Source organism: Myxine glutinosa, chromosome 1 (assembly GCF_964187855.1).
Source record: "Myxine glutinosa chromosome 1, kmMyxGlut1.1, whole genome shotgun sequence".
NCBI classification, from domain to species: Eukaryota; Metazoa; Chordata; class Myxini; order Myxiniformes; family Myxinidae; genus Myxine; species Myxine glutinosa.
In genome coordinates, this window is record NC_136261.1 from 152,932,512 (window position 1) to 152,949,594 (window position 17,083).

The 17,083-nt window shown below is 47.4% G+C and overlaps 1 protein-coding gene across 1 annotated transcript in view; it reads left to right on the forward strand.

The window, feature by feature from the left end:
* POLA1 (DNA polymerase alpha 1, catalytic subunit) overlaps positions 1 to 17,083 on the forward strand; it is a 202,875-nt gene that overhangs the window by 74,091 nt on the left and 111,701 nt on the right. The window contains exons 17-18 of the mRNA XM_068120315.2: positions 12,298 to 12,359; positions 14,185 to 14,274. Of these exons, the coding sequence (XP_067976416.1) occupies positions 12,298 to 12,359; positions 14,185 to 14,274 (152 nt within the window). The remainder of the gene's footprint in view (positions 1 to 12,297; positions 12,360 to 14,184; positions 14,275 to 17,083) is intronic.

Sequence of the window (17,083 nt, forward strand, 5' to 3'; positions counted from 1 at the left end):
CAAATGTGCCTGTATCCAGAAGGCTAGTCAACCAACTACTGGTTCAAGCAGACTGTCGTGCCAGGCGTCCCCTGAGAAAGCCACGCCTGACCAGACAACACCGCCAGCGCCGATTGCAGTGGGCCAGAGAGCACCGTCAATGGCAGTCAGGACACTGGAATCACGTGATCTTCAGTGACGAGTCTAGATTTCTGGTCTATCGTCAAGATGGCCACGTCCGAGTGCGCAGACAAGTGCATGAAGCCTACAACGTCCGAGTGCGCAGACAAGTGCATGAAGCCTACAACAAAGATTGTATAGTGCCAAGAGTCCAAGCTGGAGGTGGTGGGGTGACCGTTTGGGCTGCTTTTCATGCAGGGGGCAAAACTGACCTGGTTGTTCTGAATGGAAACCTGAACCAGTTCAAGTACAGGGCCATTCTGGAAGAAACATTGCTTCCAGTTGCTCGTGCAGCCTTTCGAGGAAACATTGTCTTCCAAGATGACAATGCACGGCCTCATCGTGCTCGCATGATCCAACACTTTCTTGCTGACCGTGATGTAGAGCATATGGAGTGGCCTGCCATGTCCCCGAATATGAATCCGATAGAGAACTTGTGGGCAGAATTAACGCGTCAAATCGACCACTTGGACCAGCAGCCGAACTCTGTGCGTGAATTGCAGCAGGCTATTGTCACTGCATGGCAAGCGATTCCTGTCCAAACCTTGGCAAATCTCGTGAACAGCATGCCTCAACGTGTACGTGCTCTACTGAATGCTCGGGGTTACACGAAGTACTGAACTGTAATTTTACTGTCCGTAATCGCAGTCGTAATTTAACTTTTGTTTTTGTTAAAAAATTTTTTGGCTAATGTGCAAAATAAAGAGATACTTCTGGAAAACGTACAGAAGTTTAACACAGTACTGTCCATGAATTGAGTTCGATATCAGTTTACATCACTTTCAAGGATCAATTTATTTGTTTCGAAATGTCAAATGTGGTTTTTGTTTCTTTTAAAGGTCACATTAACAAAATCTAGTATAATTTCAACATAATTCCAATGAACTTTTGGTTCTAAGACATCTTGAAAGTAAGTTCACCCCCACAAAAAAAATATTCCATCTTAAATGCCAAGTCTGTATATTGTTACGGAATCGGAGCGGCACTCCCATTACCAAGGGGGGGGGGGGGGGGTTAGTCCCCTTGTCCTTTAAGCTGGCCGTCTCCGTTCCTGGGGACTATAACGCTCCTTTGCGGGGTTGAGATTGGCCAGGGTGATTGGTCAACGGGTTCCCAAATACCTTTGCCAATCCCACCGCAAAGCAGGGATATAATTCCCTGCTCGGACCCGGACAAGATGGAGTTTGCCGAGCGGTTAGCAGTCCGAAATCCGAGCCGTTAGCAACCACTAACCCGATCCTGAGCGTTGGCCAAATCGTGCCACGTATACTCAATTAAAGGAAACAGACTAAGGCGATCGAATGGAGAAGAAACCAAAGTGAAAGGAAGAACACAGAATTTATTATACAGTACTAGAAGGTCAACGAAAGGTAATGTACAGTTGAAGAGGAAGAAGCAGTAACACAGGGCAGCCTTTTACAGTCTTATATAACTCTCCCAAGACACGAACAGACACACGAAAGGGTAGTGGTTCATGCAGATGGCAGGGAAGGAAGGTCCGGCAGATGGTAGGCGTTGAGGTCCGGCTCCAAGCTCGCGCTCCGGTCCACGCTTTGGGTTCGAGGCGAAACCCGGCAAACAGCTCCGCGTGTCGAACACGACCGGACAATTATATAGTGGGGGAAAGCTGGTACGCTGCGTACGTAATTCAAATCTCTGCCGGTCAATCTCAGTGGCTCTCTCTCTCTGCCGCTCGCCTCCGTGGCTCTCTCTGGCTCATCTGCTTGTTCGTCTGCGGCTCCTCTCCTCTCCTCTCTGGAAGTAGTCCGCGGCGGCGCTTTTATTACATGCCTCGCGTATCAAGCCGTGTCCACTTCGCTCCGCCTACCGGTGAACACGCCTCGGCCCAGATTGGTCGCGAGGGTTCATCGGTACCTCCCTTCGTGATGCGTTGATGGGGCCACGCCTACGTTCCTGGCGCTCCTCCCCCTTCTTCTCCAGTGTGACCGCGTGCGTAATGGCGTCTTGAGCCAGGCAGCGAACGCTACTGGCAAGCCAAGGAACACAATTTGGAGGGAGGCTACAAAATGAATGGGATTGGTAAAAGGGGCCTAGGTTATTTGATTAATGCAACGCAGAGTCAAACTATTGGAAACAGAGCCTTACCTGAAACACATACTAATGAAATAACTGAAGAAGGTCCTATGGTGTCCTACGTGTTGCAAAATGGACTAACTAGGGTGCGACCTTTTTAAGTGAAGAGAATTATTTACAAGACTTATTATTTTACAAGTGAAGGTTCAAAAAACTGTAACACGGCACCTGTCTCTCCTCCAGGCACGTCCCGTGCCGCCAAAACTTTAACTTAGTGTGACACTCAGGTGTGGTTACCCTCTGCTTTTAACCTTATCCTGAGTGCGACATTTTAAAAACAATTAAGTATGTCCCGCCTGCTGCGTTGCATTCTACCGAACAGATTCACGCCCACAGAATAACCGAATGGCGGAATTAATTTTCAAACTACACTGACGGTGGGGAGCATTATTTACAAAGAACACTATTTTGATTATTTACAAAACTACACCCAGGACCTGTCTTTTTGGGAAACAAAAGCAGATGTTTTGATAAGAGGAAAATCATGCCATGCACTGCACTGTACCGATACCACCAGCACCAATCAACAAAATAAGCACCAATAAGCACCAAAGCACGAAAAGCACCATCCAGTGCACGGTCATACATTTCAATATAATCAGCAAATGACCTCTTCTCTTTTCTGCTGGGCCGATGCTTCTGGATGACTTCTTGCTTGCTGCCTATTTAGTAATAAAACAAAAAGGGCACAAAACACGTCCACTTCTTTTTAATTACGGCCAGCAGGGGCCAACTAAGGGTGGTCCACCTGCATGGTTTAGGTGCCACCTCAACCGTGGTCTGCATGCAAGATTTCGCTGGCCACAATGGCCGGTCCCCAGCAGAGGTGACAGGCCCCAAAACGTGGGGTCCATAAGTGGTGCTTGGCCACAAAAACGTGTGGTCCATAAAGTGGTGCTCGGCCACAACCGTGTGGTCTATAAAGTGGGGTACCGGTCCAGGCAGGCAGCAGCGAGGATGTGGGCACACAACTGCGAACACCTGCGCACTCCCCTCGGGCCCAAAATAAACAAATCCGTGAGTGGGGGAAGGAGGACAAGCAAGCAGCGGGGCAAGATCGCAAGAGTACTCGTTAAAACAAGGCAATGCAAGGTGAGGGGCACTGGAGAGCGAGCGGAGAAAGCTCGTCCCTCGCGTACGTTCCCCCCCGTCACCTAATCTACCCTTGCCCCTACCCCGTATTTACACAATTTACAAATTCGTGTCTACGTCCTGTCTTCCCCACATCTCCCCTAATCGAAATTCGTCATCAATCCCTCTTAACCTAATTTGCCATCAATTCCAATTCCTCATCAATCCCTCCTAAGGAGGAAGAGATGGAATCACAAGCACAATGTCACCCCCACGTCATGATTCGTCTTACATCGCAGACATTTGCAAAAAAGGGTGGTGTGGAGTCCTGTCACCTCGGTGAGTGGATGCGGATGGTGCGAAGAGACTTCCAATCCTAACTACCTTCTAAATGACCAACACTTTTACTCTACCCGGGGTCTTTCCCTGCCAAACCATTGGCCATTTTACACTATGTGGTTCTAAAAACCAATTCCCATTGACCAAACTGTGGTGCTCACCAATTTGGGGTCTCACTCCCCCGATTCTACTCCCTGTGCCCTCGCACAATTTCAGGGCTGGGTCGTGTGGCTCCCCGAGCAGGTCTACTTACCTGCGCACCTCCGCCACCGCAGTTGCCTCCCAAGCTTACCTGCTCCTCACCCTAACCTACCTGGGGAAGGCCCTCTGGCTCTCTCACCCCCTCGGTGCCCTCTCTGGCACTGGGCTACCCGGATCTGTCCTCCGGATCCTCGGGCCCCATTGAACACTAACTGGCTCCCAGAGCCTACCTGCGGTCTCACCTGGCCGACAGACTAACAGTGGCGGAGTGCCCATCTAACCATTCGTACTAACAGGCCACACGCCCATCCATTTTCATTTCACTAATGCACCCCTCAAGCAGTACTCTGCTACTCTCGCACCACAGATGCCAATATCCAACCACAATTTACCTACTCCCTCTACCTACTTTTAAACTACCCTCCCCGGGTACTCGTGAAGGGGGTCCATCCTTTCCCCTCCACTCTTTCGCACCATACACTCCACTCCACGTATTCCACTATACTCACTCCACACCATTCACTCCATACTCCATTTATTCCAGACCATCTATTCCATACAACCATTCTCCCTTGCCACCATGCAAGTCAATCACCCAATGCACAATCACACCTTTCACAATACTCTGCTCAAGCACTTCCTACACACACACATCTCTCATGAGCATTGCCTCACTTCATCACCCTCACTACAAACACACTGCATCAGCTAACCTGACTACTCCCTTCTGAAACTCGTGCTCCCCGTCTTCGCTTATACTATGCACTCCCTCGTCGTTATCATCCATCTAATCAATTCTGCGTCCCCTACTACCTGTACAAAAGTCACTACTTAAATCTAACGTTACCTATGGTCATTTTTCTAGATCCCTAATCATTAACCTAACCCTCCCGGGCTAGTTTGTACAGCCATACCCTATAAAACTACTGCTCATGTGCCCCACCTTGCATGAGGAATGGTGAAACTTCCATTCCTACACGCAGAGTACCATTTCTCAACACTATCGCCATCACAGTCTACTACACTTGAGCCTCTCGGTGCGTCAATGCATTATCAAAGCTCGGCTTTGTAAAGCCGAGCAATGAATTCGGGTGGTTTGGTCTCTTGCAGGTTGGGTGCGTCCGGCATTCGGATTCAGGGGAGGAGGTTTTGTCGGTCAAGGCTCCAAGCACCATCTCGGCGCAAGGCCTTGCGCTCCCAAGCGCGATGGCCCAGCCTTGCCCGGCCGGAGCGCCACCACCACAAGGGGGCGCTGCTCCGACCCCTCCTACCTCTCGAACCGGGCCGATCGCTTTGCCTAACAAAGCGCGGCACCGACCGTACAGGGCAGGGCCTGCCCGGATCGTGCACGGCGGTCCTTGCGAAACCGCCGCAGCCACGATCACCGCCGGTTGCCGCAGCACACAAAGAGCACCACGTACTGAGAGCTCGCGTCGGCTACCTGTTAGCCTAAACGCTATCCCGGTCCGCGTCGATGCCGGGGTCGCATCCTCACACACACATCTTGCGACCCACTCCTCTCTCACACATTGATGCGCTCCAGCGTTTCTCATACACTCCATGCATTCCTTTATTTCGCTTGCTCCTTGTGCATTCTCTCCTCGCACAAACTCAGGTCGACTCATAACGCTCACATACTCTTTTGTGCACTCATCCTAACTTTCACACTCTGTTGTGCACTCATCCTCACTTTCACACTCTGTTGTGCGCTCATCCTCACTTTCACACTCTGTTGTGCACTCATCCTCACTTTCACACTCTGTTGTGCACTCATCCTCACTTTCACACTGTTGTGCACTCATCCTCACTTTCACACACTGTTGTGCACTCATCCTCACTTTCACACTCTGTTGTGCACTCATCCTCACTTTCGGTAACACACTCGCGCTCCGGTGCCATCCGCACACGCGTGCCATTCACCTTCACACACATTTACTTCACACGCACGCCATTCGCTTTAACACAGCACACAAAGGACCTTCCACGAACGCCGGGGTGCTTTCGCGATCCCAAGCGCACGAAAAATCCTTTCGTGCCATATACAGCCCGACACACCTGGGCGCTTCCTCTTCTTCGTTCCTCCACCACCTGCAAACTTTCAATTTGCTTACGAAGCACGGCATCATGATGTGAAAATGGACTTTGTACATATTCCATCTCCTTCTCCAATTTAATTCCTGACCCTGCCATCTCCTCAACCCCAATTTCCACTATTTGTTTGGTTTTAATTTCTTTATTTTATTTTTCCTTGTTAAGCTCGACGACCGCTGGTGTTACTAAAATTTTCTCTACTTCGACGGTCGCCGGCTTCCCCATACCCCGGGTCACGATCTCTACCCCAGTCCATGTGACTCCGCGTTGCTCCAACTCGCTTCCCCTGTGCTCCTCGAGCCGCGTACCTCGTTGCGTACCCGTGTACCCTTCCCGCGCAACTCGCGGTGTATGTCCTTCCCCAATGCTTTTATTTGGCCACCTATTCTGGTTCTAAACCCTTCAATTTGATTTCCCACCTCCTTTTTCAATTCCTCAATTTGGTTTCCCAATTGCTCCCCTTGGATATCTATTTTACCATTCATTTTATTCATGCCAATATTCACTTCCCGAATTTCTTTGGTGGACTTGTCATTCATTTGCCTGATTTCCGACATGAATTGTGCCATTAACGCTTGCATGTCCCCAGCCCCTACCTGCACAGCGGGCGTGGCCCTCGTTGCCGCGTGCGAGGCGCCGCCATTTTGTCCCTCTGCAACCTCCTCTACTGTGCCCTCATCGGCTCCCTCCATTGCCAATTGTCCTTCTCCTTCCCTGGGGTCCTGGGTTAATTTTATCCCTTTTATATATATATATATATTGTTACGGAATCGGAGCGGCACTCCCTTAACCAAGGGGGGGGGGGGGGGGTTAGTCCCCTTGTCCTTTAAGCTGGCCGTCTCCGTTCCTGGGGACTATAACGCTCCTTAGCGGGGGTTGAGATTGGCTAGGGTGATTGGTCAACGGGTTCCCAAATACCTTTGCCAATCCCTCCGCAAAGCAGGGATATAATTCCCTGCTCAGACCCGGACAAGATGGAGTTTGCCGAGCGGTTAGCAGTCCGAAATCCGAGCCGTTAGCAACCACTAACCCGATCCTGAGCGTTGGCCAAATCGTGCCACGTATACTCAATTGAAGGAAACAGACTAAGGCGATCGAATGGAGAAGAAACCAAAGTGAAAGGAAGAACACAGAATTTATTATACAGTACTAGAAGAGGAAATGAAAGGTAATGTACAGTTGAAGAGGAAGAAGCAGTAACACAGGGCAGCCTTATACAGTCTTATATAACACTCCCAAGACAATACGAACAGACTTACACGAAAGGGTAGTGGTGGAAAGGAAGAGGAGGTTCATGCAGATGGCAGCGAAGGAAGGTCTGGCAGATGGTAGGCGTCGAGGTCCGGCTCCAAGCTCGCGCTCCGGTCCACACTTTGGGTTCAAGGCGAAACCCGGCAAACAGCTCCGCGTGTCGTTGAACGCGACCGGACAATTATATAGCGGGGGAAAGCTGGTACGCTGCGTACGTAATTCAAATCTCTGCCGGTCAATCTCAGTGGCCCTCTCTCTGCCGCTCGCCTTCGTGGCTCTCTCTGGCTCATCGGCTTGTTCGTCTGCGGCTCCTCTCCTCTCCTCTCTGGAAGTAGTCCGCGGCGGCGCTTTCATTACATGCCTCGCGTATCAAGCTGCGTCCACTTCGCTCCGCCTACCGGTGAACACGCCTCGGCCCGGATTGGTCGCGAGGGTTCATCGGTACCTCCCTTCCTGACGCGTTGATGGGGCCACGCCTACGTTCCTGGAGCTCCTCCCCCTTCTTCTCCAGTGTGACCGCGTGCGTAATGGCGTTTTGAGCCAGGCAGCGAAGGTTACTGGCAAGCCAAGGAACACAATTTGGAGGGAGGCTACAAAATGAATGGGATTGGTAAAAGGGGCCTAGCTTATTTGATGAATGCAACGCAGAGTCAAACTATTGGAAACAGAGCCTTGCCTGAAACACATACTAATGAAATAACTGAAGAAGGTCCTATGGTGTCCCACGTGTTGCAAAATGGACTAACTCGGGTGCGACCTTTTTAAGTGAAAAGAATTATTTACAAGGCTTATTATTTTACATGTGAAGGTTCTAAAAACCGTAACTGTGTGTGTGTGTGTGTGTGTGTGTGTGTGTGTGTGTGTGTGTGTGTGTGTGTGTGTGTGTGTGTGTGTGTGTGTGTGTGTGTGTGTGTGTGTGTGTGTGTGTGTGTGTGTGTGTGTGTGTGTGTGTGTGTGTGTGTGTGTGTGTGTGTGTGTGTGTGTGTGTGTGTGTGTGTGTGTGTGTGTGTGTGTGTGTGTGTGTGTGTGTGTGTGTGTGTGTGTGTGTACCACCGTATATATATACAGTTACGTGAAAAAGTAAGTACACCCCATGTGAAGTTTTGACTGTTTCAACATATTTCATACATACAGCTATTTCATCTTCATTTCAACAATATTGATAGATAAAGGTGATATAATATAACAAATATCATGAAACATTTACATTTTGTAGTCCTTTGCATAATTAAAATGAACATGAATGCAAATTTCACATGTGGAAAAAGTAAGTACACCCTTGGCTCAAATGGGTGGTGTTGCCCCGTTTGGCAGAAACAACCTCAAGTAGGCGTTTCTTATAACTGTCTACCAGTCTCTGACATCGACTGGGAGAAATTTTTGCCCACTCCTCCATGCAGAATTCTTTCAGCTGTGCGATGCTTGAGGGGTTTCTTGCATGCACAGCTCGTTTCAAATCCCCCCACAACATCTCGATGAGATTTCGATCCGGGCTTTGACTTGGCCATTCCAGAACCCCCCATTTCTTTTTTTTCAGCCATTCCTTGGTGGATTTACTGGTATGTTTAGGGTCATTGTCATGTTGCAAGGTCCACCTTCGGTTGAGCTTCAACTTTCCGACAGATGGCCTCACATTATCCTCAAGGTGATGAATGGAGAAGGTTACTGGCACGTGATGACATATATTTCAACTCTGGTACAATGAAGAATTCATAGTGGATTCTATGATGGTGAGCTGCCCAGGCCCTGATGCAGCATAGCTGCCCCAAACCATAATATTTCCACCACCATGCTTTACAGTTGGTATCAGGTTCTTGTGGTCAAATGCTGTCTTTGGTTTTCGTCAAACATGTCTTTTGGTACTGTGGCCAAATAGCCCCTTTGACTCATCTGTCCAGACCACATTAACCAGAAGTGCTGGTCTTTGCCTCGGTGTTCATTGGCAAACTTTAGTCTTGCCCTGATGTTCTTTCTGGACAGCAAAGGTTTCCTCCTGGCACACCTCCCATGTAGATCAAATTTGTGCAGCCTCTTTCTAATGGTAGACTCATGCACTTTGACATCAACAGTGGCAAGAGCTACCTCTAGGTCCCGTGATGACATTCTGGGGTTCATAGAGACTTCTTTCAGCATCTTGCGGTCTGCTCTCGGGCTGAACTTGCAGGGGCGGCCTGGTCTGAACAAGTTGGCAGTTGTTTGGAATTTTCTCCACTTGTCGATGATCTTCCGGACAGTCGAATGATTGATTTCAAATTGTTTGGAGATCTTTTTACATCCCTTCCCAGACTCGTAGGCATCTATAACCTTCTTTCTGTAGGTCTCAGAGAGCTCTTTTGATCTAGGCATGGTGACGCCGCACACTTCAACAACAAAGAGCAAACCAAACTAAATGTCTGATGTTTAAATAAGACAGGTTCCTCCAAGATCCTCTCTAATGATGTTCTCATCATTTGCACCTGAGCTGGTGCACCTGATTCTAATTTTAGGTATTTGAAGTAGTGATAAATGTAGGGGTGTACTTACTTTTTCCACATGCGAAATTTGCATTTATGTTTATTTAAATTATACAATGGACTACAAAATGTAAATGTTTCATGATATTTGTTATATTGTATCACCTTTATCTTTCAATATTGTTGAAATGAAGATCAAATAGCTGTATGTTGAAATATGTTGAAAAAGTCAAAACTTTACATGGGGTGTACTTACTTTTTCACGTGACTGTATATCACCGGCACCGATCTCGTTTCGCGAGATGCGTTTTCCTGACAAAGTAAAAAAACAAAAAAACACCAGAATGAGAATCCCAGCCTCGCTTAAATAAATGCAACTATATACGCTTAGTGCATACAAGATCGAGCCTCATGTCAGAGCTAACATTAATGACAATAAAAACAAACGGACACATAAGATAAAATAAAGGGAGCAGGAGACAAGATGGGGAGAGAGGGGGAAGCACACAAGTACAACATTTGAGATCAGGGACATCAGGAGATCTGTGGGAGGGAGAGGGCTTGGGGGGGAGGAGGCGTGGGAAGGGGGGTGGGGGTGGGAGAGGTACCAAAAAAAAATACATGGACACAGCTCAGACTTCCAGGAAAGAAGTCGGTATTTCAACAAAGTGTATCTGGGGTGAATTAACGGGGGTAGAACAGATTGATGTTTTGGATGGGGGGGGGGGGGGGGGGGAGAAGACAAGAGTTGGCGTTCAACAGCTGTTTTAAAGACCTGGAGGGAGGAGTGGGATTGATGAGAGTGAGGGAGTTTATTCCAGAGGTGGGAGAAAAGAGGAATGAAAGAGTGAAGGTGAGCAGAGAGTCTTGATTTTGGCAGTTTCATCAAAGAGGGTTGCTGGCAGATCTTGTGTGACCTGCAGGAGTATTTGGGGGACAGAGCACAGACAGGGCTGGGAGAAAGAAAATATAGAAATGACTAATAATGGAAATAAATAAATAATAATCATAAAAAATTTAAATAATTAATCAAATGCCGAACAGAACACATAAACCACCACCATTTGACCCGAATCTGTAACTAAAAAAAAAAAAATTTTTAGTCATGAATAAAATAATTAAATAATTAATCGATTAATTCTAAATCTAAATGGCTGATATATCGCCCGGACAAAGAAACAAACAACCAGAGTGAAAACTGAGTACTCCCTTTCAGCGTGCGTCATTGCCGAGCCCCCTTCGGTGCCTGGCAATGACGTTATGCAGCACCTGGAGATGGCATAGGAAAGGTGCGGTGTACAAAAACAACAGTAGCACAACAAAATATCCAAAACGAAATATGTTGGAGTATTGCATGCAGAGATGGAAAGACAAATAAATGGGTCAGAGAACAAACCAAAACTCAGCATTTCTTTGAAATAATCAAACTCAGGAAATGGAATTGGGCAGGACACATTAACAGAAGGTCAGATAACAGGTAGACAACAACATAGGAGCTATGGTTGGCAACAGAAATAGGAGGAGACCACGCCTAAGATGGAGGGATGAAATAGACCAACATTGTATTGGGGAAGAGTCGATTGGAACAAGAAGGCAAGAGACAGAGCAATATGGCATCAAAATGCTGAGGCTTTCGTCCATCAGTAGACTTAAAATTAGCTGATGATGATTAAATAGCAATATCTGCTGAATAAGGTGGTCTTTGGTGAGCATGTTTTTCATCTTAGCATAGACTTGGCCAATCTTTGTGAGGTGGGGAATGGATTCATTTTAAACATGTGCAACTGTTGCATGGTCGGTTTTTCAGTGTCTAAACCGACACACCTCACTGGCTTTGCTAGTGCGGCGGGTGACTGTGCCACTCTGCCAGGACCAAAAGTAACACCTGGCAAAGGGCGGATGAGTTCCCGTAGGGAGCCAACGGCCATCCATCATCATCATCATCATCATCATCATCATCATCATCATCATCATCATCATCATCATCATCATCATCATCATCATCATCATCATCATCATCATCATCATCATCATCATCATCATCATCATCATCATCATCATCATCATCATCATCAAGGAGATGGTGTCTCCTAAAAAAACGCGCATCTGGTTTGGACCAGTTCAAGAAAGACTTTAAAATTGTACTTGCTGCTTTCCTGCTAGAAAAGGATAGAGCATGGACAATCCCCATCGGTTGGCATCCATGGGGAGGAGGAAATTCCTCTTGATGAATGCCCCGCTGAGTACAATGAGAAAAGCGGCGCCATTGTTGTGATGTCGCTGGTGCCCAGAGTCTCCCGGGAAGTGACTGTAATGACGACACTTCCCCCAAGCTCAGTGGCTGTGTTAAGTGTTTGTCGTGTGTGTGTGTGTGTGTGTGTGTGTGTGTGTGTGTGTGTGTGTGTGTGTGTGTGTGTGTGTGTGTGTGTGTGTGTGTGTGTGTGTGTGTGTGTGCACGTGTGTGTACGTATGTTTTTCAGCTCTATTACTGGCCTCAGCACATGCATAAAAAATGTGTTCAAAATGATTTGGGAATTATTATATTTACTGTCATAAATAAAGTGGTTGTGTTTTTCAATTTTGTATTTTGTAATATTCCTTAAGTGCGTTCATTTATTTCTCTCTGTCCCTGTTTCAGCTCTGTCGAAACCCGCCGATTTTGTCTTTCCATTCGATCATCAAGCTGTTTTCAAATCTTCGGTGAGATTGCACTCTTGTCTTTTATTCTTTTAATTTTTGCCTCTACTTCTGCGTAACTGCTGATCAGTGCTAAATAATTTATGAACCTTTTGGTCCCACAACATCCCCCCTGCCCCCCACATCCCCAAATATAATGTGTAACTGTAAAGGATACCATGCAGTCACGATTTTGTTTTTCAAAAAGCACATTTGAATATGACAAATAGGGGGAAAATCATCGCATGTTAAATGTACCTTTGAAGCGTGGTGCTACGCACGCAACCTGTTTGCCAAAGAAGGTAAGCCACAACGCGTAGGGTCAAAAGAGTCTTTATTGTAAAGCTCAAACTGTAGCACTGACTCGCTCGGGGCTGCGAGCCCCGTGTATATCCCGAGGCCACGCCTACCCCTCGGGCGTGGCCGACACCCTCTTGGTGCGCGGAATGATGTCACCGCGCCAGCGCGCCATCGTGTCCGCCACACGCGCCCCCCCAGAATTCCCGCGCACCTGAAGGGTCAGTTTGCGGGGCAAACGGAAGACCCGGCTGAAGCGCCCTCTGGCGGCTGGCGGCGTCTGGGATGCCGGGATGCTGTCTGGGATGCCGCTGGCGGCATCTGGGATGGGCGCAGGACAGGGTGGTGGCGTGCCGGCGGGGCTGGGCGGTGCCGGGGGGCGGCCCTGACGCGGGGGCCGAGCCACCGGCGGGGGGTGGTCCACGTCGAGGTGGGCCGGCTTGAGGCGGTCCACGGAAACGTGGTCAGGAGTGCCGCCGAACTGACTCGCTCGGGGCTGCGAGCCCCGTGTATATCCCGAGGCCACGCCTACCCCTCGGGCGTGGCCGACACCCTCTTGGTGCGCGGAATGATGTCACCGCGCCATCGTGTCCGCCACACCTTAATATTTAAATATGCCTTGCTGTTACCTCTCAGTCAGAAGACAGAATTCCATCGTGAGAGATTTCTGACTCAAATCTTTCTATCGCCGGAGGCATTATGCTTTCAGGCTGTCTGTCCATCCGTCCGTGATAGGTTTTTGTTATCGCGATAACTTGAGAACGGCTAAAGAGATGTAAGTCAAACTTGGTACAAGTGTGTATGATGATGTAAAGTTAAATGGATTCGATTATGGGGTCAAGAGGACAAAGGCCAGAGGTCCCATTAGGTAAAAATTCTGTTACTGCGCTAACTTGTGAACCAGTGGTGGGATTTTGACCAAACTTGGTATAAGTATATATTATGATGCAAAGATGAACTGATTAGATTTCGGCGTTGAAGGTACTTTGTTGAACTTTCATACTGCATACTACTACATGGGCGAATGATAACAACAAATGATGCTGCGTAGCATAGTACAACCACGCCGTTTAAAGTAAGTATTCCCTCTGCCACATTAGAGCATGCGCGAGCAGCACAAAAGCACAACTTGGTGAGAGATTGAGCAACTTACAAGTGCTACGTCAACTGATTCTGGGCCCTTATTTGCTAATGACGTTGAAATGATAAGTAAACTGATATGACTTAAACTGATCATAAATTGTATTAAAAGTCCTGGAGAACTCCTGGAAATTTCATCTTCCATGGCTCTGCAAATTATGATACATGATGATATGTCCTTTGTCTCGTGTATTTGTCCCACATGAGAAATATTTGCTCGTTGCTTCGTTAGCCTCTGAAGATTCTTCAAAATAAAAAAGACTATTTTGAAAATGTTTATGTCAGAAATGTTATCTTTTGCTTTTTAATGATTAAAATTAAAACCTTCTCTGCAATGCTAAGAGATATTTGCCTGGAAAGCTCTTTACGTATATCATCATTAATTGATTAATCCATCCATGTGAATGTGCAGAAAATGAATGTGGAAATCTGCTTGACAGAGCGCATACTTCTGGCCTTCCTTCTCTCCAAAGTGCACGAGATGGACCCTGATGTCATTGTGGTCAGCATGCAAATATTATTAGGGGACAATTGGTCCATTGGTACCCTTTTGGAATTGCTAATAATATTATTTTACTATTATTATTATTATTATTATTATTATTATTATTATCCTTGCCAGAAGAGAGGGTATTGCATTTGGGTCCATTTGTTTGTCTGTCTGCACTGAAAGTGAGTATGTCTATTAAATACGTACTATTGAGAGATGTGTACATCTATTAATTACTTACGATTGAAAGATGAGTGAATGAATGAATGATCGTTTTAAGGCCATTTTCTCCGCTAGAGCAGGGGTTAGCCTTGCGGGCCCCATGACAATCATGGTTCCCTGTTTGAGGCAATGTTTTTATGGCCGGATGCCCTTCCTGACGCCAACCCTTGGTCGCCTCTTACGACACGCAGGGATACGGTGTACCTATTCTAAACCGGGATCATTCATCCCAGCAAGCTGGTACTCAATTTGCCGACCTCGGAAGGATGACAGGCTGAGTCAACCCCCCTGGCGTTAATTCAGCGATCGACCGGGATTCGAACCCAGGATCCTCGGATCCCAAGCCGGCACCCTAACCGCTAAGCCAACACCAGGCTATTGAGTACTAGTACTAGTACTATTGAGTATTGAGTACAACACCAGGCTAAGCCTCTCATTGAAAGACACATGAAAGCCTGCTTGGAGTTTGCAAAAAAGCACAGAAAGGACTCTCAGACTGTTGAGAAACAAGATCCTGTGGTCTGATGAAACCAAGATTGAACTCTTTGGCTTCCAACTGGCCACTCTGCCATAAAGCCCAGATCGGTGGGGTGTTGCAGTGATGATTGTCCTTCTGGAAGTTTCTCCCATCTCCACACAGGATCTCTGGAGCTCAGCCAGAGTGACCATCGGATTCCTGGTCACCTCTCTTACCAAGGCCCTCCCCCCCCCCCCCCCCCCGATTGCTCAGTTTGGCCGGGCGACCAGCTCTAGGAAGAGTCCTAGTTGTTCCAAACTTCTTCCATTTAAGAATTATGGAGGCCCCTGTGCTCTTGGGAACCTTCAATGCAGCAGAATTTTTTTTGTAGGCTTCCCCATATCTGTGCCTCGACACAATCCTGTCTCTGAGCTCTGCAGGCAGTTCCTTCGACTTCATGGCTTGGTTTTTGCTCTGATATGCATCGTCAGCTGTGAGACCTTATATAGACAGGTGTGTGCCTTTCCAAATCATGTCCAATCAATTGAATTTACCACAGGTGGACTCCAATCAAGGTGTAGAAACATCTCAAAGATGATAAAGAGAAATGGGAGGCACCTGAGCTAAATTTCAAGTGTCATAGCAAAGGGTATGAATACTTATGTCAATGTGATATTTCAGTTTTTTCTTTTTAATAAATTTGCAAAACTTTCTAAAATCCTGTTTTCTCTTTGTCGTTATGGGGTATTGAGTGTAGATTGATGAGGGAAAAAATTGAATTTGAACGATTTCAGCATAAGGCTGCAAGCTGCAACATAACAAAATGTGAAAAAAGTGAAGGGGTCTGAATACTTTCTGAATGCACTGTAAGGGCAAAGATCAACTCAATAGTCTAGTAGGAAGACTAGGTCCCCCTGCACCCCCCGGAGATATACTTCTAATCAGTGTTTCTAGATTGGAAAAAATGTGTAGAAAATGACTAGCTATGGCCCCAAGCTGAAAAAATGTCCCACATACCATTTTTATGCAAATTACTGCTGCAAATTTTATGCAAAATTATGCAAATTTTATGCAAATTTTTGATGAGGAGTAGAGTTGAGGGGTCTTTGAGGGCTTCATCGAGGTGCTCTCGGTTGCAAGACTGGGTCATTCTGAGAAGCACAGCAGGGTCAGAGATCATGATGTTCTCCTCCTCAGTGAATCTCTCCATCAACAGCCTCTCCATTGCCTCACACACTGTTTTGAGGCAAAAGAGGGACTTTGCGTAGGCCTTTCCACTGAGAACACCTTTGAGAGATCCACTTGTTACTAGTTGTGCCTCAAAGAGAATCTCTGCATATCCAGAACCACGCATCTTGTGTCCAGTGAGCATCCCGATGTAGTTCATGGATGTGTGGAAGGGTCCAATCGTTACTACATGACTAGCAAATTCATTTGGCCAGCGCCAGATGATGGGAAGGGCTTTCATGCAGACACCCAGATCAAATGTATTCAGGACCCATCTCTGACCCACCTCAGCAGTTGCTGCCTCGGAACGCTTCAGTAGCTCACGAACAACTGCGTTGTCTGTGATCGGTCTGTGCCTGGTGCCTGCATGGCATGGCAATGGCCTGCAGCCTGTGCCTGGGCTAGGGGGTTTCACCTCTGCAACTGGTTCTCCCCCACCCAGCAAATCAACAGTCGACTACTGCACGCCTATCCACCAACCGATCACAGACAACGCACCAGCACCAGACACTACACCACAGCAACCACAGTAAGGATGGGCCTAATCATAGGTACAATACTATTGATAGCGACAGCAGCTAGGGGAAACTCCGATTCCAATAGATGCGAAAACGAAACCCGACACCTCACCGTAACATGGGGACAAAGAGTATCACTACCATGGATTCAATCGTCCATGCAACAGAACGCAATTGGCAGTCTCAGACAGTGTTGTCTACAAAGGCATGCGCCTTGTCATCCCGCCAAGCCTCAGACCCAGAATGCTGAGCTTGATTCATGAATCGCACCTCGGAGTGAACAAGTGTAAGCAGCGTGCTCGCGAGGTCATGTATTGGCCCTCAATGAACTCTGACATCGAAGAAACTGTACGGAATTGTTGCAAGTGTGCAGAGTATCAAAGCGCTCAGCAACGGG